This window comes from Mycothermus thermophilus, assembly GCF_041956435.1.
Source record: "Mycothermus thermophilus strain CBS 625.91 unplaced genomic scaffold VTJ04scaffold_5, whole genome shotgun sequence".
Taxonomy (NCBI): Eukaryota; Fungi; Ascomycota; class Sordariomycetes; order Sordariales; family Chaetomiaceae; genus Mycothermus; species Mycothermus thermophilus.
The window spans coordinates 1,602,555-1,627,518 of record NW_027191431.1 but is presented as its reverse complement, the minus strand read 5'-3'; the positions used below and the strand labels follow the sequence as shown (position 1 = coordinate 1,627,518).

Genomic DNA, 24,964 nt, shown 5'->3' with positions numbered 1-24,964 from the left:
TTGGGGGATCGGGGAATGTGTCAAGAGATTGCAGGTTCACTACGTCATATTGCCTGGCGTCACGGGGATGTTCTTAGCACAAGCTTTCTTTGCGAGCACTGAGTCAAGATCATGAGAGCTCCTCACATATATCACTGGCTGTCCCCCTTAAACTTGTTTTATTGTGCCGACGGCCTTGTCGACTTCATATTTCCTGAGACCTCTTAGCAATTCCCGCCGGCTTAGTGATATAAATTCTATCAGACGCAAGTTCTTGACCCATCATCATCATGAGTGACCCATCTCGGAACCGGGAGCGTGGCCTCCGTGCCGCCCTCAGCAACCCCCGTGTGTCAGAGGAGGCTAAGGCTCACGACAGAGAGCTTCTGGCTACCGAATTCGGTGAACAAATCTCAGAAGAGCCACAGCCAGCAGTCCGTTCTGGCCGGCGCGCATCCACTTCTAAGAAAGGCTCCCATGCCGCAGCATCGCACAGTGAACAAGCTTCGCCGTCAGGAGAGAAGCCTGAGGCTCCTCCAAAGGCAACGGGCCGCCAGACGCGTCGGGCTTCGGGTGGCGACGTTGGCCTGCAGGGGCATAGCAGAGGGGAAGAAAAGGACAAGCATAATGTGTAAGTGTCTGGGAATACGTGTATCTTGGCAGGTTCAACTTGTCGACCCCTACATTCCCCTGATCTGTTTCGTTGCCCCTTTCTCTCCTGGTATCTTTGTGCTTTTGAGGCATCGCGATTAACCACCGAGTACACATAAAGCATCCGCGGACTCAAAGCAGCGCTCAAAAACCCTAATGTATCGGAGAAAGCCAAGGAAGCAGACCGCCAGAAGCTTCGCGAGCTGGGTGAGACAGTCGAATGATAATTAACGAAAAGAGCTTCCAATAAGGCAATGTTGATATGAATTGTGGGAGTCTGTAATAGTTAGGCATTGCTACTTTGAGGTCAAAACGATGCTCGAGGCGAGTTCAACTGATCAATATGCTCACAAGCATGGAAACTGTTCCAATAGAATAGTACACTTTTGGAGGAAAAGGGCCCAGACAACTCAATAGAGTGTTTGTTCCCGGACATGAGCAATTGGAACCCACTTTATATTCACTGCTCATGCAATTTACATTCTTTGGTGACGCACCCTGGGTCATGTTCACTAATTGGAGCTTTCTACGACCGGTGCTAAACTCAGCCACAACAAACTTAATGCAACGGGATTCCGTTTGGTGGGTCTTCTCAAGAGGCATTATTTGCGGATTTACTGGCCCACGCACCTTACATACACATGTACCTCCCTACCTCCATGTGGATGTACATACAACCTCGTCCACCCCAATGCATCACTGCCTGATCTAGGGGCCTTTTACGTATTAGTATGGCAAATCAGCTTCCCCTTTAGCTTGCCAACTGGGCTTGGAACACAGCTCAACTCCCCCACATGCAGCTCATCATGCCGCCACGACATATGCAGGCCATTCATTGCGATATATCCAATTGCTCATGGCCCTTACTCATCACGTGAAATGCCAACCCTCTGCGAGGTGGGCGTGCCTGACGTCCATTTCTACTCCAAAGATTAACCCCTCTTACCCCGCTATTGCTCTTCCTTTCTTCAGCCATCTTCTATTCCCACCAGTACAAACCACTCCGTCAGAGCATTCTTGATACCAGCTGCAAACATGACCAGCAAGGTGTGAGTAAAATATTAGTACCGGGGAGAATGCTGCCTTTCGAGCCCAGCTCATTGGAAATCTAGCTACCTCGAAGTGGAATGGAATGGCCCTGTGCTGGACGCCAACTACAATCCGACTGGCAAGGTAGAAGGTAAGTACTAAGATCTACCTTGCCTCCACCCTTTTGTTTTGCACCCGAGCGGGCGCTATTGTTGTTGCTAACTCAAGCTACAGAGCAGCGCGGTCGTATCAACATTAACCTCTTCGATGACGTTGTTCCGAAGACCACCCGGAACTTCCGCGAGCTCTGCACCGGCCAGAACGGCTTCGGTTACGCGGGCTCTGCCTTCCACCGCATCATCCCCGAGTTCATGCTCCAGGGTGGTGACTTCACCCGTGGCAATGTAAGCCGACAAAATACTCTACCGGACCTATACTTTCAGCCATCGAACTGGCTCTGACCATAACAGGGCACTGGCGGCAAGTCTATCTATGGCGAGCGCTTCCCCGATGAGAACTTTCAGCTGAGGCACGACCGCCCTTTCTTGCTGTCCATGGCGAATGCCGGCCGGAACACGTAAGCTTGTTAACCAAAGTCAACTGTTTGCTAGCCAAATGTGCTAACACTCCTTTCCCAAATCAGAAATGGCTCCCAGTTCTTCATCACCACCGTTGTAACATCCTGGCTTGATGGCAAGCACGTTGTCTTCGGCGAGGTTGCCGACGACGAGTCGAAGAGGATTGTCAAGTCCCTTGAGGCTGTCGGCAGCGACAGTGGTGACATCCCCCGCAAGTGGGGGAAGCGGCCGACCATCGTTGCCTGCGGTGAATTGCAGGAGTAAGCGGCTCGGATGCCGTCTTTAATAGTTCTGTGTAGACTGGGTGTCAACATCACTCGGCTCATGGGACACATTGATGGAATGGGATCCAAGAAGGAGCTAGCTGATGCCGCTGGGACTCCGGCGAGGGAAAAGAACCCCAGGGCATTATCCGCCCTGCTTTCAGATGTGATGAAGTTCCTCCATGTGATATCGGTCGTATCAAAGGATGGCTGACAGTGCAAGTTGAACTAAGCTGGTTTGCAACAGGGGTGTCAAGAGGGGGTAAAGGCCTCTATTGCTAGATTGGCGGTCAACCGGTCACGCGAACTCCAACGTGTCGCGTTTTGCGCTTTCAAGCGCCTTGCACGTTTGAGCTCACGGTTTCCATACGGTCGGGCCGGTCCATACAGCCCGACCCGCACAACGGTATAGTTGTATGGTTATCTAGCACACAAAACGAATCCGTTGATGCCACTAATAATACATAGTGCAGCCTATAGCGTCTCTGGTATGTAACACAGTAAGACTGCAATCGTAATCGAGGACAGCAGCCAGGACAATCGGGAATCACAGGACTTGGAATCACTCATAATTCGTAGCAACCTTGGTGCATTTGGGCCGCCGTTTTGTTAATCACCTTACGGGAAGGGTCTTGTATTGAAGGCACGTACTCCATAGGTGACTCAGTTGCAGGACAGCAGGGTGCAGGAGGTCAGGAGCCTGGGAATAGTAGTGTCACCAGTAGCTAATTCAAGCCCCAAATAAGGCTCAGAGTGTCTTAACCGCGATCGGTTTAACCCTTCCCTCTTTTATTGAGCGAGGAACGGTGATAAAGTCGATCTCTGAGTTCTCTTCCAACCATCGCAATTCTAGATTCACTCTCCACTTGGGGAATCCCCCGGGAAACCTGGGTTAGACCATCATCTCATGTCTCAATGTGGTTCCTCATAGCAATCCATGACGGACAGGAGCATCGGAGATGTCATGTAACTCCAATGCCAACCATACCAAAGGCGCTGAGCCACACAGATCTGCATGGCTAGAACGCAACATCTTTTCCCATTCCTGCAATATCGGTTTAGTATGTGTGAAACGCACATACATTGTACATCAACCTCCGCATGACCATTCCCCTCACGTCAAGTCGGAGTTTTGTGGGGGCGGGGGAGCAGTGCCCGAGTGCTTGGATCGTAGTGTAGCTGAATCCGTTAACTTAAGATGTTTCCTGACACTCTAGCTGCTGATCATTGAGATGATATGCCACTCAGGCATCTTGTCCACTGTGGATTCCGCTAAGTTTCGGTCTTTCGCTCTCAGATCTTCGATGAACATCCCCATTCCTAGGACACCGAGAAGGCTGTTTCCCTACTAGATTGGTTGAAAGTACAGTCCGATCCCTGCAGATCACCACCTTTCATGTACTGTGGTACATACTCTGTACACAGTACCGCCGAATATCTTCATAGGATGATGATCCCGTCCAGGGACTGGCCTTGCACTAAGACCTCCTCAGGAACCAAGCGGTCCTGTATGGCGGAAATGCCCTTCGGCTATCCTGTTTGCACGGAAGCGAGGAGGGGGACAAGGGCCAATGAGTCCTTCAGCTAGATGAACCGTTCGAACCCAGCACAGCAACTTCACATACTTACCTACCTACCTACCTACCTAGGCACCTCTCGAAGAATGTCCATAACCCCTGCATTATCGTGAAGCATTTTGACCATCCCCACCATTTCGTGGCATGTGTTGATTTCTCCATGTCCTTTGAGAGGCAATTTCTAGAAGGTGGAGAACAGTTAAAGCGTGCAGATCAAGCGAGCTTCCCCAGAGCTGAGCAGACATTCATACCTAACTGAGTTTAGCCCAGGCCCCAGTCAGCTATTCGATCTGTCTGGGGCGCATGGTGTATCCTGCCTCTCACCCAGGTACCGAGCCTAGCGTACTCCATACCCTGGAGCTCTCGATCACTGCTCCCTGAGTTGTCGGCGGGCAAGCCCTAGGAACACAATGTGTCGAAGGGCACCTCATGCAGGGCCAAGTTCTTGGCCCTCAGGGGCTCCGATAAGAGGCAAACGCTCATTGAGTTCAAGGTTTTTGTCCCCTGATTTGTGTTACCTACCTCCTACGGAGGAATACAGTTGTAACATACAGTATCGGCTGCGACTTGACTGAGGTGGGAGGCCCAAGTTCACCTTTAAACCCGCGGAAGCCCGGGTGAAAGGGACAACGTTGGTCAGGGGCAGATTGCACGAGGGTCTCCTCACTTGCGCCGAAGAACATGCGCGTTTTCTGGAGCCTCAGGCACCTCAGCAGGCCATTGTCCAGCGGAAAAGGCCGAATACGACCTTGGCCCGAGCTGCTGGTTGCGGTTGGGGATGAAATGCATCCCGGTTTTGGATCACCAAGGCGGAATTACAACCATGCCCCTAATGTGCCATTCCGGTGGACCTCACGGAGAAAATCAGGTACATGCTACCGTACAGATCAACCAGTCAAGTTGGACTCACCACTCGCCACGCAAGCAGTCTCATCAAAATTTCTCTTGCCACCCCAGTGCTCCACGGTTGCCAAACGGTGTTTTCACCGTGTTGGGATGAAACTCGTCACTGACGGGTTGGTATGGAATTCGCTCTTCGCTCCTCGCGTCTTCGACCGTTAGTGAGCGTGCGGTGATGGAGATTCGCCGACCTGTCTCATCCTTGCCTAAACCCAAGGCCGAGGTGGAAAAACCAATCGTGGGCCGGGGTTGAGAATTTCCTCGCATGAGACCGAGTGCCAAGAGACGTACTGCGTAACGCCGGAGGAATTCAACAGCCGCTTCAGCGATCACGGCCCGCTGTCCCAGACATTTGTTGCGCTGTAATTTCACGTAAGATGACGTCCGATGGCGTCTGGGACCCCAAGAAAGTTCCCGGTGGGGTCGGAAAGATCTCCGTCGGTAACTTCCATTTGAGGAAAGCAAGCAGCCACACAGCAAAATCCACTTTTTCAAGGGAAGCGCTTGTGAAAAAAAAACAAACAGGGGAAGTATCACTTGGACGACAAGGATACTTATCGGATGTTTTCGCCGAAACAAACACAAACCTGGAAGACGATCCCACGCCACAGCTAGCCGCTGGATCAACTAGGCTACGGACGTTCTCTTTGGTTCACCTTGGACGATGGTCTTACTTGACAGCAGATCGGCTGTTTTTGCGTTTCACAACGGCCCGTTACCTATCTTTCCACTTGGCTGCAGCTCACTGCATGAAATGAGGTCGGGTACGTGTGCCCTGCAGCTCAATTCTGCCGCCGTTGCTGTAAAAATGCCACCACTTGCCAGAATCATCACCTCACTGCACGGCCGGGTCGCTGTCCCGCACCAACGTATCATGCCCGGGTTGCAAGATCTTCAACGTCGCACCATGTGCGGGCAAGCCACGCGACCACGGTCCAACTTCCAGAATGCCATTTTGCTCCCAGAGCATAGGGCATACCGCAGGGCCTTCGGCGTCCCCTTGCCCTCTAGTAGGCCAGCAAGGCCCAACGCTCGGACTGCCAAGCACCAAGACCTCTCGATGCGAGACGGTTATTCCTGGCTCCATTGTATGGCTTCGCCCTGTGATTGGGTACCAGCTCTAAGCGATGTTTCTCTGCCCGTCTTTTCAAGGATCGACCCTCGATCGCTGTCCCTGCACGGCGTTGCACAACCATGATGGCGTTGGGGAACTTCGGGACTGTCCGCCATTGGGTTCCGCTGGATGGAGTCGCAACGTTGTGTCGACGCTCACCACACGCTCCGCTCGACCGTGCTTGATGACAAGGTTGAAAGCTGGAAGTTTTGGGACCAAAAAAATAAACCACCGGTCTTAGCTGTGACGCTCTTACGTACGCTTGGGGTATTTTCATCCCATCTGCTCTCACTCGCAGGATGACCGCAGGTCTCCTCAGGGGCCTTGTTGGTGCGGCCGGGCCTCTGATGTCCCGCCTCCACCCACCGCGGAGCATGTTGCAACTCTAGTAAAGTCTGTGTAACAGTGAATCTCGCTCGGGACAGGGTGCATGAACGCAAGGTGGCAGATCCTACTAAGGTTTTGTTTCCACAGCCCACATGATGTGCCGCCCAAGTGCCGTGATCTTCCTTCATATGTATCCCCCGCCCCTCCGCAAGTCCGCTCCATGACTCGTGTCAAACGCCTTGCTCCACGTGGGAGTTTTGTTCATTACCAGGTCCTCCGGTGTTGACATCTCCGCGTGTTGACATCTTTGGCGTTGGCATCTCACCCACGTTCTCTCTCACCACCTAACAAACCAGGCCGTTCACTATGGATGGATTCACTCCAGATCATTCCCGGGACGGCGAGTCCCGGGTGTCCGAAATCATCCACATCCTGGCCGTGACCAGCACATTATCGACATTGGCCGTCCTGCTACGATGCTATTCCCGCGGCTACTTGATCAGGAGTTTCGGTGCCGACGACTTGGTCATGATTCCAGCACAGGTAGGATCCCAGTCTCTGAACGAGAGGTCTGGCAAAGAAGTTACTCTAACAATCTTGCTCCAGATGTTGACAATAGCATCGGCTGTGGCTATTGGTCTTGAAGCCAAGTATGGACTCGGTCGTCACTCCTGGATGCAACCACCCGAGCACCAAATCCCCTACATGAAGGCCTTTTACACCTCCATCGTCGTCTACAACGTCGCCGTCTGCCTCACCAAGATCTCCATCCTCCTCCAATACTACCGGCTCTTCTCCAACACCGCGTTGCGGCCATTCATCTTGTGCGGACTCTTCTTCCTCTCCGCTTGGGGGATAACGCTATCTCTCCTGCTGCCCATGGTCTGCATGCCGGTCGCCCGCTTCTGGGATCACTCCGTCGACGGCGTCTGCCTTGACAATCTTACCATTTGGTATGTCATGGCGGGCGTCAACGTGACCACCGACTTTGCGCTCTTTACGATGCCCATCCCGGTGATCAAGTCCTTGAACCTGCCCAAGCGGCACAAGGCCATGTTGGTGGGTGTTTTTGCGCTCGGCATCTTGTAAGTGTTCACTTCTCAATCCACCTGCCCCTGAGCACCTGCTAACACTGCCGAATAGTCCCTGCGCCGTCTCGATTTACCGCATCCGCACGCTCGGCGCCGCTGCCGTCGCTACCGACCCTACCTGGGACAACGTCGACGCCGCCACCTTCTCCTTCCTCGAGCTCACCGTCGGCGTCATCACCGTGTGCCTACCGACATTACGACCCTTGCTCGTTCGCATCATGCCGCGCGTTTTCGGCACCATGATCCACACGGCCGGCTCCGTCCAGACGATTGGTGGCGGAGGAGGTCGTTCGGGTCGGAACTACGCTACAGGCCGCTCGGGACGTTCGACCATGTTTTCGACGACATCATCGGCCACGAGGCCTGCGGGGGGGAAGAGCAGCAGGGTGTTAGACGGCTCAGAGAGCATGGAGGAGCTGAGGTCGGAGAGGCCCAAGGGGGACCAGGATATCGAGTTTTCCGCCATGGATCTGAACCGCACACGGCCCGGGCCCAAGCCCTCGTACATTGTCAGCGTGGTTGCCGATGGGTCCAGGGCCCCAGAGGGGAGGCCCAAGAGGTCACGCAGTGATGCAGCCGCGATTACGGCGACGACAACGGTTACACAACATATTTCTTTTTCTGGGCAAGACCTCGGGAGTAATGGGGAGAAGGAGGCGGTACACTAGGTGTGGTCAGGTTACGTGTATTCTCGGTATGGGTTTATTATGTCATGGCTCGGCATGGTAGGCGTTTAAAGATACCCGGTTGGTTTTTGTATTACTACCATCTTCTACTTCGACTCTGTTCATCCGGGAGCTGGTGGACTTTGATCAGGGGACTTGCTCTTACGACTTACAAGATAGTAATAATCTGGCGAAGATCTAGACATGATGACAATTACCCAAGTTTAGACGCCCTGTCTTAACGTCCAAATTAAGAAACGAAACACCGAAACACAAAACTCTCCCGTGCCCATATTTAGACAACACAACTACGCCGCACGATTTCATCCCAGCTTTGAGCATTGAACGTTTCACAATTTCTTGAAACAACACATCCCCCGCCTCTCGATACACACCGCACGTTTTCATCACAGGTCCGACGACTAATAACGTCATTCTCAAATCAACCCCCCTTTTCACATGGCGATCCTCATCGAGAATAGATCCTCGCGTTACACCAATCCCGAACGATCTCCATCAGGTCCTGCGATTGCCAACATCACGGTCGCCGCCGTCATCGTTAATATCCTTATCGTCATGATCCTCATTCGTCGCCGCCGTCGCCGCCGTCGCCGTCATCATCCGCATCATCCTCGCCATCTTGCGCGTCGCGTTCTGGGACCGAGAAATTCGGATCGACGTGTATCGCGTTCTTGAACGCCTGCAAGGCTTGGGCAAACTGGGCTCCGCCGGGCCAATACGGGCCTCCGTCGCCGGAGCTGAACGGAGGCAGTCTGTTTTGGTCTCGCAGGGCCCGTTCCTCTGCGCGGCGGGCCTTCAAGGCTCTGTTCCGCAGTATGACAGCATCGCGTTCCTCCTGGCGGTTGCGGGTGATGGTGTCCTGGCGAGAGAGGCCCAGAGGTACTCTGTGCGCGGGAGGGTCGATGTCGTTGGGTGATGGGGCGCGGCTGGTGAGTTTTATTTTCTTAGAGGAAGGTCCGCCGGTGCTGTCTGATGGACGTTTCTTGTTGGGGTCTTGAGGTTGTGGGTCTGTTGTGTCTGGCTGTGGCGTCTCCAGAGTTGTAGTGGCGGTTGCCGCGCGACGAGCCAAAACCATGGCCCTGCCGATGATATCATGAGCTGACGGAGGGAGACGTTGATCCTGGAGTAATGGGGTTGCTATCGCCGGCACCTGGTCCAGCGACAGTTGGTTCGACGATAACCATGTGGTGAGAAGATCAGTCAGCAGTTGTAGTTGTCGTCGGGTAACCCGCGCGCCGGTTAGCGTCGGTGGGAGCTTGTTCACCCTTATCCACATGTCCCAGATACCCTGGAACTCTTGTTCATGCATTAAAAGTTGACGTTTTGCCGTTGGAGGCTTAGATACCGGAGGTTGTGTTTGACTGTTGGTTTGTGGTTGACCAGGAGGATTGCTCGTTTGTGGCCTTGCAGGAGGAACTGCTGAACCACACCCATATCCTTGAATCGGTGTGTTTTCAGCTAATACCTTGTTGCGGTCCTTCTGAAGGACTCTGACCCATGCTTGGTGATCCCTTGCAGTGTAGTCGATGCCCATCAGGTAGTGCAATGACGCGACCAACTGCTTTATCATGTCGTTTGATGAAGTGTTTCCCCAGCCATTTATTTGCTTCCAGCCGATGACCTCATAACGCAGGAAGGCCATGACGTTCGCGATAGTCTGCAGGCCGCAACTGTGTCCGTCCGTTTGTCTCGGCACATTAGGACGGTAACTGTTTCCGTCTTTTGGGGGCTGGTGACCTGAAGCCTGTAGCCATTGTTCCAATTCTTGTCGGGCGTTTGTCGCCCTTGACAGTCGATCCGACCGTATTGTTACCTTTTGACCGTTGTTGAGTGTAAACTCCGTGCTAGTTTTGATGCCTGCTGAATCGAAATGCCAGCTGTCACCCGTCTTTGTATTGTAAATAATGACGGTCCAATGAAACGATGCCCGACTGTTCACCAGATGAACGGTGAATGTGGCATTGGCGAGACGTCCAAGATAAGCCTGCCTGTCGTTCTCGGGAACTATGTCTTGGACGTTAAGACCCGGCGCCCCCGTTCCATCTGGGTTCTCAATGTTTAGGGTGTAAACACCGCCTGGGACAATCCACCATCTTCCTGACTGTCGGTTTCCTAGGCGCGCATTTTGCTGATCCATGACCCACGTCATCAATCGGTCCATGAGGTGAGAAATTTGCTCTCCGTCCAAGTACCCCGGTTGATGCGTGACTTCAAGGCCGTTATGGCAAGCTTTAAAAGCCTCCAGTTTGAGGAGGCCGGGCGGGCTGCCTCTGTTTGCATTCTCGATGTTGTCCAAAACTGGGTGAGAAATTCTATCGTAGAGTTGATGCAACAACGTTGCATCTTGGCTATTTCCCCCAACAGGCCCCTGAATGGGATCGGCGACCACACCCTGAAAACTCCATGGAGTGACGGGTGTGTTGAAGGCAACTGGATGATTTTGACGGTCAGGCAGCTCAAGACATTGTGAGGCTACAGGTGTCGGCCTGCTGGGGAACTCATCCAAGTAATCGTCCCTCTTTCTTCGATTTGCTGCATTGCGTTGGCGAGGAGGCATATTGACTCATAGATTGAAAATGATCGATTGAGATGTGTTTCGACTAAAAATGGTTGAGTTACTTGCGCTGAAGAATCTTTGGAGAGCGAGTTTGCTGTTTAAGGTATGTGCTTGACTCGATGGTCACTAAAACCCCATGAAAGTCATTTGAACATTCTATAAACAGAGGTCAGGATATGCCATGCTTCCTTACCGCTCTCTGAAACCGGGCGGGGAAGGAGAATGAATGGGCAACAAAGCACAAAAAGCACACAAAGCAATCCATTCGAGGACTGATGCGTTGCCGTGGACTAATCCGGCGTCTGCAAATAAACCATGGCTTTGTTTTCCTTCTCATGGGATGGAGGAGCCTTCTTTGGCTGATCGAGGTATTATTCCTTGCCCCCCTGACTGGATTATCCTAATGAGCCGAAGTCGAGTTCCAAGTCAAGCGTGGTCGTCAACTACAACTCTCAGTTGGCACCCCATCTAAGCTGGTCTTGTCATATTAATACAGAGTCCACGTTCCCATAATAAATCTTTAGCCACATGTTGCTTTTTGTCCAATTAGAGACAGTCTTTGAGTTAATAACAAAGGGGTACATGCCCTCATAGCCATGTGGAAACACAACAATCTTACAACTATTATATTAACCGACAAAGGATAGAAACAAACAATACCTAGTGCCGAGAGCCACGAACCTAGGTAATACTCTGTGAATCCCAGACAGAAGAAGAGCCAAGTGTATTCAACTAGACACAAGACAGAAGAGACAGAAGGAAAAGAGGTAGAAACCCTTCCGTATCAGACTGGTCACCAATTTCTCCATCAAACCAGACCATTGCTCTCTACGGCTGACTGCCTGCAACAACTACCTGAATTAAGCCCTAACAACCGACGCAGGACGCAGCCTCCGCCCCTTTCTCAGAAGCCTGACAAGTTCTTTAATCACGGCCAACCGCTCCGCTCTGGTGAACGCCTTGACTTGAGCCTTCCTTGCCTGCGCTTTCGCCGCGGTACTATTACGACCCCTGTTCGGCTTCGGAACCGAGAAATTCGGATCGACGGTTATGGCTGCTTTGAACGTCCTCCAAGTGGGGGGAGCGGTCGTAGCAGGGGCTCCGCTGGGACCTGGACCGCCGTCATCGTCATCGTCATCGTCATCGTCATCGTCCTCAGCCTCAGCCCCGTCCTCAGCCTCAGCCTTAACTTCATCCCCAACCTTATCTTCATTCTTACCCGCGTCGTCGCCCTTGCCCCTATGCGGCGTGAAAGTTTTGTCGACGTGTATAGCATCCTTGAACCTCTGCAAAAGGTCTTCCGCGCTGTCACCGTCAGACTGCTGGAGCCCAGATTCGCCCTCGTTCTTGCTTCCCTCATCCATGCCGCCCTCGTCGATGGTTTCCTGTTCCTTCTCATCCCTTGTGGTGTTGTCATCAGGCGGGTTGAATTTGTCTGGGGATTTCTCGCCGTCGTGTCTCGGTCTTTTCGGGGGAGGCCCATCAGCGCCATCACCTTGATGCGGTCTCTTGATCCCTCGCGAATCCTGCGTCAAGATGGGCGTAAGACGTTGCATGAATTGCCCATCCACCAAGCCGTCGGCAGCGAGAATTTGAGAAGCCAGGCGAAGCAGGTCATCCGTCGAATGCTGGTACGACGAGCACCAGTCGTGTAGGAGATCGCCCAAGCGTCCGAGGTGCTCGTCGGTGAGGTCCGCCAGGGCCGGTGGGTTTTGTATCCGACGCACCAGTAGCCATGTGTCCCAAATTTGAAGGAATTGTTGGAAAGGTGTCTTTGGTTGTTTCCGCTGTTTTGGTTTTGATGGCTCTTCTGGTTTTGACGGGTCTTCTGGTTTTGACGACTCTTCTGGTTGTGCTGGCTGTTCTGGTGGAGATGGCTGTCGTGGTTGTGGTGCGAACCTGGGGCCGGACAATGGACCGAGTCCATAGCCCTGAATTGGTGGCTCTTCCTCCTCTTTCTTCAGGGCAATGGTAATTGCTCTGTGATCGTCGGGTGAATAATCGATCCCCATCAAGTAGTGCAGCGACCCGACAAGGTCCGCCACCATGAAATCTGACGATTTGTTCCTGTCCCAGCCTCTGACTCTGTTCCAGCCTAGAACCTCGTGACGTAGGAAAGCCAGGACATTGGCAATGCACTGTAAGCCACAGCTCCAGCCATCGTTCTGCTGGCGTGGCCATATGTTGTAAGCTTGTCCGTTTGGCGGGATCTGATGTCGATTTGTGTTTCGTAGCCACCTCTCCAGCTCCCGACGAGCTAGCCTAGCCCTGGATTCTTTGGTTGATGTCTGAGGTACTCCTTTCTTATTCTTCTTTGTCGTTCTGTTCCTCATCGAGTCAAAATGCCAGCTATCACCAGTTGCGGGCCTGTAAATGATGACAGTCCAATGATTGGCTACTTCGCTGTGGACAAAATGAACCGTGAATGTCGCGTTTGCAAAGCTTTGAAGGAGCGCCTGCCTGTCAGCCTCGGTAAAGGAGCTCTGAACGTCAAGGCCTTTGGCTCCCGAATCTACATTCTCCGCCTCTAGTGTTTCGATATTGAGTGTTAACTCGAGTCCGGAAGCAATCCACCATCTCCCTGACTGTCGGTTTCCGAGTCGTGCTTCCGGTTGGTCCATGACCCACGTCAGCAACCGTTCCGCAAGGTGAAAGATTTCGTCTCCCTGGAGATAGTTACGAGCCCGCGCACGCTGAAGTCCGTTGTGGCAACTGTGGAATGCTATCCATTGTTGATGGCCTATCGGGTTGCCTCTGTTTGCGTTCTCCGCGAGGTCCAATATCGGATGCGCAAATGGGAGGTACTGGGTCAGGAACTTATTGTACGGCTGGTTGTCTCTCGGGGTTGGGGGATCTTCCTGTTCAATGTCGGCATCATCCAAGGTCAACCAGTTGATGGGATATGGTCCACTGAAGGCTACTGGGTTCCTTTGAGGGTGAGGTAATCTAAGCGTCTTCTCAACATCCGTCGTCGGTGCTTGCGAGAAAGCAGTCAGATAGCTGTTTTCGTTCGCCTCGTTGCCCGTGGCGTTGGCCGTGGTTTTGCCTGTGGCCTTTCCTTTGCCATTGCCCTTTACTCCTCGAGGAGGTTGTACGCGACGAGGGGGCATTATGATTGTTGAAAGTGAATACAATTCAGGAAGGCTGTGTTTGATAGGTAGCAGAGTCCTGTAGCTGACCGCACTGGTCAAGGACTTCGATGGTTATGTGTCTTACACAACAAGGCGATGGATGCAACGTCTTTGGGAATTCATAGGATTCAAGTCTGGTCCATTATAAGTGTTGTTTCTTTGATCGGCTCGGGGAACTCTCGATGGTAAATGAACGGATAACAAAGCCCACAAAGCAATCAATAAACGGATGGCGCCGCATTGGACAGATCCGGTGTCTTGAACTAAGAATAAGGCTTTGTTGCTTCACTCAACTCACCGAAAGTAGCCTCTTCGACGCAAATACCAAGAACCGATGTCCCGATGGATAGCCTGGGTAAGCCACCCTCTTAGGACCCCCAAGTCTCTACGAGAGCTGGGGGCTCAAGATGAGGACCATTATTATCGACTTTTCTTATACAAAATTCACTGTACTTGTGAAGATTTACAGAACGCACTCAGGGACTTGAATTAAATAGGGTGACCACATGTATATACCCAAGACTCTATCTACTAGTGAGGAACAGAAAATAATAATAATAAAAAATTAAGAAAAGAAAGAAAAAGAGAAAGAGGAAAACGAAAAGAGAAGAAAGGGCCAAGAGCCGGTTAAGAGGAATAGGCAAGAAATCTTATAGCGGGATGCCTGTTATCCAAGATATCTCCTGACCGTCGACAAGACTGTCGCGTCCCAAGCTGAAGTTCCACCATACTGACTACTCCCTGCAGGGTGGTTCAACTTTGATCCCGGGAGCTGGCTCAGGAGTCTCGAAAATACGGGTCTAGGAAGGACTGACAGTTGAGACACGTTTGTGATGGGGATTCCATTCTGAGAAAGCCATTGAACCAAGACCACCGACGCGGCGCGCCGTCGGGCAAGATCTTGTTGAGTGGGGATTTTCTGGGAAGATAAATTGGAGGGCACCGTTGGTTTGGGGGCTATGATGGGACGCTTTGGGACTTTTCTCGGCGTAGGTGGTTTGGGGGGACGACCTGGCGTAGGAAGCCTTGGAGGCCGAACAGCTGTAGGAGGCTTTAGAGATTGGGTTGGTGTAGAAGGCAGCGTTGACCTTGGAGGTACTGGTGATCGAGTTGTAGTGGGAGTTTGTGGAGGCCGAACTGGTGTAGGAGGTTTTGGGGATCGACCTAGTGTGGGAGGCTTTAGATGTTGGGTTGGTGTAGAAGGCAGTGTTGGCCTTGGAGGCACTGGTGATTGAGGTGTTGTAGGAGCTTGTAGGGCCCGACGCGGTGTGGGAAGCCTTCGAAGTTCGGTTGGTGTAGAAGGCGGAGTCGGGTTGGGAGGGACTGGTGGTCGTGGAAGTGCTGTTGGTTTCTTAGGGGCGACTCGAGGTCCTGGTTGTGCAGGGGGAGCCAAGACGAGTCCAAGCCCATATCCTTGGATTGGTGGAAGGTCATGCACGTTCCCATTCATCATAGCGTCTATGATTGAACTGTGATCGTTGGCGGTGTAATCGATGCCCATCAAATAGTGCAACGACCCGACTAGCTCCGCAATCATATCGTCCGAGCTGTGGTTCTCCCAGCCTTTAATCAGGTGCCAGCCAAGGACCTCATGCCGGAGAAAGGCCAGAACATTAGCAATACACTGTAGGCCACAACTCCAGCCATCAGTTTGGTGGGCGGTTTGGACGTTGTATGCCCGGCCGGTCCTAGGCACCCTGTGACCCGAGCTTTCTAGCCATCTTTCCAGCTCCTGCCGGGCCAGGTTTGCCCGCGATGCCCCTGATGATTTCCCTTTCCGTGAACTTCCTCCGGGTCCCAAGGAATCGAAATGCCAGCTGTCACCAGTTTGCGGCCGGTAGATAATGACAGTCCAATGGTTGGCAGCCTCGCTATTTACGAGGTGAACTGTGAATGTCGCGTTTTGAAGACTTGATCGTAATGCCAGTCTGTCACTTTCTGGGACGAGACCTCGGACGTCCAAGCCACGAGCAGCGCTATCTTGTGGCATTTTGGTCTCGATGTAAAGGGTGTAGTGGAATCCTGAAGCAATCCACCAAGTCCCCGTCTGACGATCGCCCAGCCGTGCATCAGGTTGATCCATCACCCATGTCATCAACCGTTCCATAAGGTGGAAAATCTCGTCACCTTGCAAGAATAATACATGCCGGGCTATATGAAGGCCATTATGACACGCGGCAAATGCCTCCCATCTTTGCTGTCCGACAGGGACGCCACGATTTGCATTCTCTGCAAAGTCCAAAACTGGATGAGAGACGGCGATATAATCCTGCAGTGGCGACCCGACCTGCGTCTGTTGGCCCGACTTGGAGTTGGTTGACGCCGGGGGATTAACAGTCTTGTCAAATGAAGAGTTGACCTTAAACCACCGAAAGGGTACAGTGAAAGGGACCGGGTTAGTTTGAGGGTGTGGCAGTTGAAGGCTCTTGGAAGCCTCGGGTGTTGGTGTAGGTGGTTGGGAAAAGGCGGTTCGGTAGCTGTTTATGCCGGTCGTATCAAATCGTGTCGCTGAAACCATTTTGGACTGGTGAAACCAGGTGATGAGCTGGATGGTGACAGTTTGTTGAGACTGGGTACAATAAGACAAGTGAATGAGTGTTGAAGGCTTGGGACATACAGTTTCCGAGTCGTTGCACGGAGTTCCGGCTCCTCATTGTGTGCTTCTTTAATGAGTTTCGTGGTTCTTTGTCAACGCTCAACAGCGCTATCAATGCGTGACCAGATCCGGCCGTTTGAGGAAAGCATTCTCTTTGTCTCTTGAACGAAGGACTTTCTACCCCCTAGATCTCGGCGGCAAGGCCACTACCGTTCCCACAAACGCAGAATCTAATGTATCACGGAACAGTCATTCTTTTGATAATCGCCCCGGGGGGGGGGGGTGTCCTCGAACTCGAAACGCCCAACATTTCCAACAGTGGTCGAACTACCGAACCAGGGTTCTTCTTAATACCTGACTCGTTGGTGGTAACATTTCATCCATAAATATCACGAGACAATCCCTGTAAACGTCCAGCTCAACGTCATCCTGCCACTCCTCGCCGCTTAGGAGATGTTTATTCCCGGTCGTAACCAAGAATGAAACTGGCTGTCAAAATGTCGTCCACCCCCAAGTCCGTGTTGCGAACCCCCGCAGAGCGCCAACTGCCAAATCGGGAGAGACAAGGCTGAACGATTGGCCGGTGAACGTTTGTGACCATCATGCCTTGGCAAAATCCTCCAGTGGAACACCCCGCCATGACGCAGGGGTGTACTATCCGTCCGAGGGAGGGAAAACAACGGCCAATTTTGACATGCGGCTGGCACATGTAGCCCGATGCCCAATGCCCAATTAAGATGCTACTTACCTAAGGTACTGACTGATATCTGGGACTTTGTGAGGAGCAGGGATGGAGGCGAAGCCTGGCCAGGGTAGACTTCCTGACTGGTGGGGAACTGAATAATGGATGGGATTCTGCTCCCCGAGGTCTCCATGCTACATCTATAACAACAAAAACAATGGCCTGCGTTCCAAGCCATAACAAAAACAAAATGAAAAATTAAACACTGCTTGTATCCCTTAGCCGGCAGGCGATCCTCTTGTGACTCTGAGCCAACCTTGGCACGTGTTCGGCGTTGGCATGACATGGCATTCCTTGGGCTTGCTGCCGCCACCATCCTCGCAGCCAGCAGGAAGGAAGCTGCTGCGTCGCCCGCTTTTTCAGGACTTTCCCATTGAAAATATTGCTCCAACTCGGTCCAGCATTCCGGTGCCTCCTGCCTTGAAACCCGCGGGCTGCCACGAGCAATCTCCATGTGCAACTTCCGCATAATGCTCTTCGCTGCCGAGACCGGGCCGTGAAGTTCCTGACTCCCGTCGTCTGATGTTGTGATCTCAACACTTGCGGGGCTCTCTCATCCTCACTCATCTTCCGCTGCACCCTGACATCATTCAAACCGTCCTCAAACTCTCCCCATCGCTATTAGCTTCATGATATCTGACCATCTTCTGCACGGTCGCTGCCAGTCTCCGAAAGCTATACCAACTGCTTCTCAGCTCGCCACAACTCACAGGTCGTGATCTCCTACCTGAACCCTACAACATCGCGCATACCAAAGGATGCCAGAATTAGAGAAAGCAGAGTCAGAAAAGCTCGCAACGGCCTCCAGGCCATCAAATGATTCCGATGGCCAGATCAACATCGCGGTATGTCAGCCGTTGCGCTCTCTTACTCCCAAAATGACTTCCCAGCCTGAGGTCGTTGGCTTGGATTCTTGTCTCTAACACTCGAGACGTTAGCTATCGAGCATCGGAGAGAATCCAGATGCCGAGCTGCGCGAGACCCGCGAAGCACTCAATGCCACCGAGGCTGACCTGGCCGAGGCGATACAAGTCGCCGGGAGGTTTACCCTTGAAGACACCAAACGCGTATGTGTCGCCAAGGATCACTGGACTATTTGAATACCTGGTCATGTGCCAAAGACTCATAGTTAAATCCTCTTAGTTGATGATCCAGGTACACAAGCAACACTCGCGAGATGCGAACTTTCCAATCCAGATCATCGAGAAGATTGAGTCATTTCTTCGTGAGTGTCTTCACCCTTCTGGACCATAGCTGTGGGTTAATCCTGTCCAGACAACAAAGATGTCTTCAACAATCCACAAAACCATTCGCACCTAATCGAGGAGATGAAGATCCAAGCGGCCCTGATCACCAACAACTCTCCATACGCAGAGGTCCGCGCCGTGGTCGACAACCACGACAACCCGTCGATGCCCGCTTCCACCATCCGAGCCTGGGCGATAGGCATCTTCTTCTCGTGCTGTATTTCCTTCATCAACTCCTTCTTTGACGTCCGTCTTCCGAGTATCACGGTGATCGCCACCGTTCCCCAGCTCCTAGCCTACCCCCTTGGCATATTCTTTGAACGAGTGCTTCCAGACGTTGGCTTCACGCTCTTTGGAGTGCGCCACAGCCTCAACCCCGGCCCGTTCAACAAAAAGGAACACATGCTCATCACCATCATGTCAAACGTCGCCAAGAGCGTTCCTTACACCAACTACATTGTCTGGATTCAAGTTCTGCCGCAGTACTTCAACCAGCCATGGGCCATAAACGTCGGGTACCAGATCTTGATTGCCCTGTCCACCAATTTCATCGGCTACGGACTCGCGGGTATCTTCCGACGATTCCTTGTTTACCCTGCATCTTGCGTCTGGCCTTCTTCTCTGGTTACTATCGCCCTAAACTCAGCTTTCCACGACGCCTCGACTGAGGCCGTAAGCGTCGAAGGCCCCTTCAAGACCACGTGGAAGATGCCCCGGTTGCGCCTCTTTGGCTGGGCATTTGTTCTCATGTTTGTCTATTTCTGGTTCCCCAACTACATCTTCGCCGCCCTGAGCTACTTCAGCTGGATGACGTGGATTGCCCCGGACAACATCAAGCTGGCTCAGATCACAGGTGGGAGCACTGGTCTCGGGCTTAACCCCTTGCCAACGTTTGACTGGAACATCTTGACATTCAACATCGATCCATTGATGGTGCCATTCTTCTCGACATTCAACCTCTTTCTCGGTGCCTTGGTTTCGATGTTCATCATCATCGCCTTCTACTACACCAATTCCTTCTATACGGCCTACCTACCGATCAACTCAAATCGTCCCTTCGATCATTTTGGCCGGCTATACAACGTCAGTTCCATCGTTAACGACAAGGGTATATTTGACGCTGCAAAGTACGAAGCATACTCGCCGCCCTTCTTATCTGCCAGCAACATCGTCACTTACATGGCCTTCTTTGGTGTGTACTCGGCCACTGTGACGTACGGAATCCTCTACCATCGGCACGATATCATGCTAGGCCTCCGTGACGTTTGGACCAGTGTCAATCAATGGCGGAAGCGACTGGGGAAGAATAGAGGCTCAGGGAATGCCGCTGAGTCGGAAGAGGACGTCAATATGCTTGACGTTCACAACAGATTGATGCGCGCATATCCTGAGGTGCCTGAGTGGTGGTACATGATTTGTCTCGCCCTCGCAATCACCTTGGGAATGGTCGGCATTGCGGCATGGCCAACCAGTACTACGCCGTTTGTCGTACTGTATGGCATCGCTCTTTGCCTCATCTTCATCATTCCCATCGGCATCATCATGGCCATGACTGGAGTCCAAGTGACACTGAACGTCCTGGCCGAGTTCATTGGCGGAGTCTGGGTGGAGGGAAACGCCATCGCCATGTGTTTCTTCAAATCATACGGCTACGTCACCTGTGCTCATGCACTCTCGTTCAGCGCCGACCTCAAGCTTGCGCACTACCTCAAGATCCCGCCTCGGTTCACTTTTTGGGCACAGATGGTGCCAACCTTGGTTTCTACCTTCATCAGCGTCGCCGTGCTGCAGTACCAGGTTCGCATCGGAAACATTTGCACACCACACGCACCCTTTCGGTTTACCTGCCCGGGGCCAAACACGTTCTTCACGGCGGCTGTATTTTGGGGGACGGTCGGCCCGAGGAAGATTTGGGGCGTTGGAGGACAGTATGCGATTACCTTACTCGGGTTTCCGTTCGGGGTGCTTTTGGTGGCGGTGTTTTATCTGCTCAGCAAGAAGTGGCCGAAGCATCCCGTTGTACGCAACGCGCATCCGGTTGTCATGTTGAGCGGTGCTCTGTCGTGGGCGCCATACAACTTGGCATACATCTGGCCAGCGGTGCCGGTTGCGGCGTTTTCATGGTTGTATCTCAAGAAGAGGTATCTGGGGTTGTGGTCCAAGGTAGGCCGTCCCTCGACTTTGCTTACGATGCTAGGTATCGGCAATGAGAATATAATGGCTAACGCAAGGACACACCAGTACAATTACGTCACTTCGGCAGCCTTCTCGTGCGCCATCGCCATCAGTGGGATCGTCATATTTTTTGCGCTGCAGATGTCTGAGATCGAACTGAACTGGTGGGGTAACTCGGTAGTGTCTAAGGGATGTGATGGGACCGGGGACTGTGTGCTGAAGGTACTGCCGGAGGGAGAGTATTTTGGTCCAAGGATAGGAGAGTTTCATTAAGTGAGGAGTTGGGGTGCGCCTTAATTCAGGTATGAAGGTCATTGATATCCGGACGTTGGCTTATTCTGGGGTTATGGATACCTAAGGTACTTGGGACTTGTGTCTTTTGCTCTACTTAGTTCAATTTTAGCTCAACGGTTTTGTTTGGCTCAAGAAAAGTGGAGGACCCAGAAATAAGTGAACCCCATGGAGGCCGTGATTTAGCGGCTTGCTACGTCCCTAACGGCAGCTAAGTGGACTCTCATCAAGGATATTATCCTCTCTTCGAAACCCCGAGGAGTTTGTTTGAAGGAGTATATGGTTGCGACACGGCGCTGTGAGGGTTCATTCAGTCTATTAACGGCCCCTACTTTTGGACTTGCACGACACACTCCATCGTCCGTCGACAGTAATCCTGGGCCAAACACATAGTGTAGGTAGGGGCGTACAAGTGAACCATTGCGGACGAAGAATTTACTAGTGTCCCCACATCTCCTTAACGGGCACAAGAAATGCAGCATAGCCCGGCGGTGAGTGAGATCACCGTCGAGAATAGGTACAGTAACATTCCTCGGCTCGTTGGTTCATCTCCTGCTACTACTTAGTACAGTAGGTACTATCTTGGGAGAAACCCCATTGTTGACCCCGTTGTTGACCGAGGCTGCCGGCATAAACACACCCCCTGACTTTGGTGTGGAGTCAGGAGCAAAACCCCTATGGGCATGTGTTGAGACGGACTTGACACAGCATGAATGTTAGCGTCACATTGAAAAAGTCACGACGTGACTACAGAGTGGGAGCCAAGGATCTCGAACACAACTAGTCTATTATAGGTACTCATCAGATAGTAGTATCGCAGTATGTACAAGGAAGCCAGAACTAAGGAAAAAATCCCCGCGCCCAAAGAACGTAATATCGCCACCCATCATCACGCCTGTACGCCGACGCTGTATGTAGTTTATGCCCGTATATTTCGCAAATCGCGAGTTCTACTTGCGTAAGTGGAAGCAGTAAAGGAGTGAATTAGGTTAGGTTTGGTTGGTTGGTTTCCAAAAGAGCGGGAAATTTTGTGTGTCTCTGTTTAGAGAACCTTGCACAGCCTGGTGCCAGTCTCAATCTGCTCCCACTCCTCGCTGCCAGGCGTCGAAATGGTCCAGAACAGGCCCTCGGGGTCGTACTTCTTCTTGATGTTCTTGAGGCGCTGGTAGTTGGTGCCGTAGAAGGCCTCTTGCCAGTTCGGCTCGAAGGGGTCGGCCTGTTTAGCGAGTCAGTTAGCGATGCTGATCTTCATCTTGATATTGATTAGGTATACTGTTGGGAAGTTGAACTCACCTCATTGACGTAGGCGCACCCGTTAGGCGACGCCTGCCTGAGCGCGGCATCGACCACGTTGGTAAGCCTGTTTTGGGCCTCAGCCTTGACATCGAGCGGGGCGTCACCGCCGACGGGAACGATGGTGATCAGCTTGTCGACAACGTGGCGGAAGCGCGGGTTGACGGCGCTGTTGCCCCACTCGGACTGCGGCAGGCCGCGGCCGGCGTTCCACATGTGGCCGACCATGAACGAGCCGGCGCCCAGGACCGTCTTGAACGCGTCAATGACGCCCTGCGGGTTAGCCTGGACGTCCTGCTTGGCCAGGGTCCAGCCGCCAGTGAGGGCCGAGTTGCCGGCAGCTTCGGCCTCAAACATGGCGTTGTACAGATCGTAGAAGGTCGGGAAGGAGGCGTTGTTGGTGGTGTAAGGCACGCCGGCCTGGTCGAGCTGGGCGAACATGGGCGCCAGCAGGGTGGCGAGCTCCTGAGGGGTCTTGCCGATGCCGACGAAGGGGTGGACGCGCAGGTTGAGGCCCATGGTGCCGATCTCGTAGTAGACGTACAGGCCGGCGTCGACCCACTGGACGCTGTAGCTGTGGAAGATCCTGACGCCCTCCCAGAAGAGGTCGGCAGCGTTGGGGTCCGAGGAGCCGCTGAGGTTGATCTCGAGGTTGACACCCGCGCTCGGCTTGTCGTCGAAGATCTTGAAGCTGGCCTCGACGATGACGCCGTAGTTGCCCGGGCCGCCGCCCTTGAGCGCCCAGAACAGATCCGAGTTGGTCTTGGGGTTGGCCACGCGCAGCTTGCCGTCGGCCGTGATCACCTTGAACTCGAGCGCCGTATCGGCGAGCATGCCGTGGAAGTTGGTGAAGGGGCCGTGGCCACCACCCTGGACGAGGCCGCCAGACACACCAACGGTGGCGCACTCGCCGGTAACCATCGTCTTAGGAGGGTTCTGGGCACGCAGCTTGGCGAGGACCTCGAAGGCCTGGACGCCGGCGCCGAGAGTGACAGCCGGGCCGGTGTAGCCGCAGCCGCCAGTCCACTTCTTGTGGATCTTGATGTCCTTCAGGCTGTGAGTGTTGATGATGAAACTGCCAAAGCCGACGCTGCGGCCGAGGAAATCATGACCTGTGTTCCGGACGACGAGGCGCAGGTTGTTCTGCTTGGCGAACTTGAGGCCCTTGGTGATGTGGTCGACGTTTTGGGCCTTGAGGACCACGGGGCCGTAGTAGCCGAGCGTGCAGCTGTCGTTGGGGTTGGTGGTCGGACGGCATGTGTCGTTGGTGAAGTAGGTCCAAAGACCAGCGGCGGGGAACTCGACTCTGGAAGGTTGTTTAGCATTCACTACTTCGTCGACGGTTGGCTTGATGTGGTGGTACGTACTGGAACTGCTCGTCGTACCAGTTGGCCGTCACCCTCTGGCACTCGGCCTCGTTGTAAGTGTTGACCTCACCGAACGGCCCCACAAACTTGTTGTAGCAGACAGCGCCCGGAGGGATGTGGACTGAAAGCCTCCCGCCAACCGTCTGGTTGAACTGCTGCCACTTGGAGTTGTTTGGCCAGCAAGCATCGCCGGGATAGCACTTGCAGGCGTAGTTGTTGCCGCCCTGCCGCCTGTGAACCCACTTGGACGACATAAAATCGGGAGCGGCGGCCGCGTCCTGGGCGAGCAGGACGGCGCCGCTCAGCAGGCTGAGAATGGTGCTCTTCATGGTGGATTGCCGGTGGAAGTCTATGCTAAACGAGGGACAACCGGAAACCACAACAAAACCGTGATGACGAGGAAAATGGCTCGGAACCTCTCCGACGGAGCGGCCATGGGCGGGAGAGACGAGACTTTTAATAACATGGCCAGTATTCGCTTGGATGTCCCGTCCCTGGGTATCAAGGGTCGTCTCGGTGGTGTGTTCCAGAAAACTATTTTCCCCGGCCCTGGTGAGACTCAGTCGGGGCTATTCCCGTTCCTGTAGTGAATGCGACGCTGCGCCGTCGCTATATTAATGTTGCCGATGCAGGTAAGATTAGCACGGCGTTGGCCAAGCTTCGGGAGCATGGGAGCATCGCAGGCCCATCCCGGCCCATCTCATCCGGATCGCCATGGTCCGGCACACCGGCTTCTCGATTCGGGCTAGTCGGCGTTTGTTGCGTCTCTGCGACTGGCGGACTGGCGCTTGAGAGCCGCCCTGGTCGGCTCCTCCTCCCTCCTCCCACCCTCGCTGGCCTCCTGCAACAAGGAGCCTCTGAATGCTGCGAGGCTTGCGAGCACGCTGCAACCCAAGACTCCCATCTGCCCGGTCAGCACGCCGAAAGAGTGCTCGCTTCGCAAAAGATCTGCCTATAATCGACGATAGCATTGCCCACGGAAGACAAATCCGGCACAGGCAGAGCCCCCAACCCCCGTTACGATTCCGGCGATCTGGGTTGAGCGAGGCATGTAACCTGTTGGCGGCACCTCCTTCCGGTGTAAATCAGTCTTTCATCTGGAACTTGCGGCTATTCAGGAGTAACTATTTTCTACTCCGTAGGTGGTTACTCTGTGATGAAGAATGTGGAAACGGGGCAGCCAAGGCGGGGAAAAAGCAACCGCCGCCGTTGAGGGATCTGGCGAGCTGTCGGGCTAAGTTTGGCGTCTTGTGCGGAGTCCATCTCACAGCTTCGCGTTGTTTGGCATTTGTTTACACTACGGGGCTGACATCTCTTCACCGACGCCGCTAGTCAACAGGAGAAGCTGTGTGGGGGGTACGTGGCCCCGG

The 24,964-nt window shown here is 53.3% G+C and overlaps 8 protein-coding genes across 8 annotated transcripts; 5 read left to right on the top strand and 3 right to left on the bottom strand.

Moving 5' to 3' along the window:
* Positions 1-269: 269 nt before the first annotated feature.
* VTJ04DRAFT_7633 (uncharacterized protein) lies at positions 270-854 on the top strand (the record flags this gene model as incomplete). The annotated part of the gene is made up of 2 exons (XM_069365982.1): positions 270-610; positions 752-854. The coding sequence occupies 2 exons, from the start codon at positions 270-272 to the stop codon at positions 852-854; spliced, it is 444 nt and encodes a 147-aa protein (XP_069216962.1).
* An 811-nt stretch (positions 855-1,665) lies between these two features.
* On the top strand, positions 1,666-2,501 carry VTJ04DRAFT_7632 (uncharacterized protein; the record flags this gene model as incomplete). Its single annotated transcript, XM_069365981.1, has 5 exons — positions 1,666-1,679; positions 1,743-1,810; positions 1,894-2,063; positions 2,130-2,236; positions 2,303-2,501. 5 exons carry the CDS (start codon positions 1,666-1,668, stop codon positions 2,499-2,501), a joined length of 558 nt encoding a protein of 185 aa, XP_069216961.1.
* Positions 2,502-6,784: 4,283 nt separating this feature from the next.
* On the top strand, positions 6,785-8,177 carry VTJ04DRAFT_7631 (uncharacterized protein; the record flags this gene model as incomplete). Its single annotated transcript, XM_069365980.1, has 3 exons — positions 6,785-6,961; positions 7,025-7,503; positions 7,562-8,177. The coding sequence occupies 3 exons, from the start codon at positions 6,785-6,787 to the stop codon at positions 8,175-8,177; spliced, it is 1,272 nt and encodes a 423-aa protein (XP_069216960.1).
* A 580-nt stretch (positions 8,178-8,757) lies between these two features.
* VTJ04DRAFT_7630 (uncharacterized protein) lies at positions 8,758-9,270 on the bottom strand (the record flags this gene model as incomplete). The annotated part of the gene is made up of 1 exon (XM_069365979.1): positions 8,758-9,270. The coding sequence occupies one exon, from the start codon at positions 9,268-9,270 to the stop codon at positions 8,758-8,760; it is 513 nt and encodes a 170-aa protein (XP_069216959.1).
* A 2,342-nt stretch (positions 9,271-11,612) lies between these two features.
* VTJ04DRAFT_7629 (uncharacterized protein) lies at positions 11,613-12,800 on the bottom strand (the record flags this gene model as incomplete). Its single annotated transcript, XM_069365977.1, has 1 exon — positions 11,613-12,800. One exon carries the CDS (start codon positions 12,798-12,800, stop codon positions 11,613-11,615), a length of 1,188 nt encoding a protein of 395 aa, XP_069216958.1.
* A 5,179-nt stretch (positions 12,801-17,979) lies between these two features.
* VTJ04DRAFT_7628 (uncharacterized protein) lies at positions 17,980-20,916 on the top strand (the record flags this gene model as incomplete). Its single annotated transcript, XM_069365976.1, has 5 exons — positions 17,980-18,066; positions 18,160-18,288; positions 18,365-18,446; positions 18,497-20,631; positions 20,710-20,916. The coding sequence occupies 5 exons, from the start codon at positions 17,980-17,982 to the stop codon at positions 20,914-20,916; spliced, it is 2,640 nt and encodes an 879-aa protein (XP_069216957.1).
* Positions 20,917-21,976: 1,060 nt separating this feature from the next.
* Positions 21,977-23,923, bottom strand: VTJ04DRAFT_7627 (uncharacterized protein; the record flags this gene model as incomplete). The annotated part of the gene is made up of 3 exons (XM_069365975.1): positions 21,977-22,150; positions 22,228-23,533; positions 23,595-23,923. 3 exons carry the CDS (start codon positions 23,921-23,923, stop codon positions 21,977-21,979), a joined length of 1,809 nt encoding a protein of 602 aa, XP_069216956.1.
* Positions 23,924-23,986: 63 nt separating this feature from the next.
* Positions 23,987-24,552, top strand: VTJ04DRAFT_7626 (uncharacterized protein; the record flags this gene model as incomplete). The annotated part of the gene is made up of 2 exons (XM_069365974.1): positions 23,987-24,113; positions 24,182-24,552. 2 exons carry the CDS (start codon positions 23,987-23,989, stop codon positions 24,550-24,552), a joined length of 498 nt encoding a protein of 165 aa, XP_069216955.1.
* Positions 24,553-24,964: the final 412 nt, after the last annotated feature.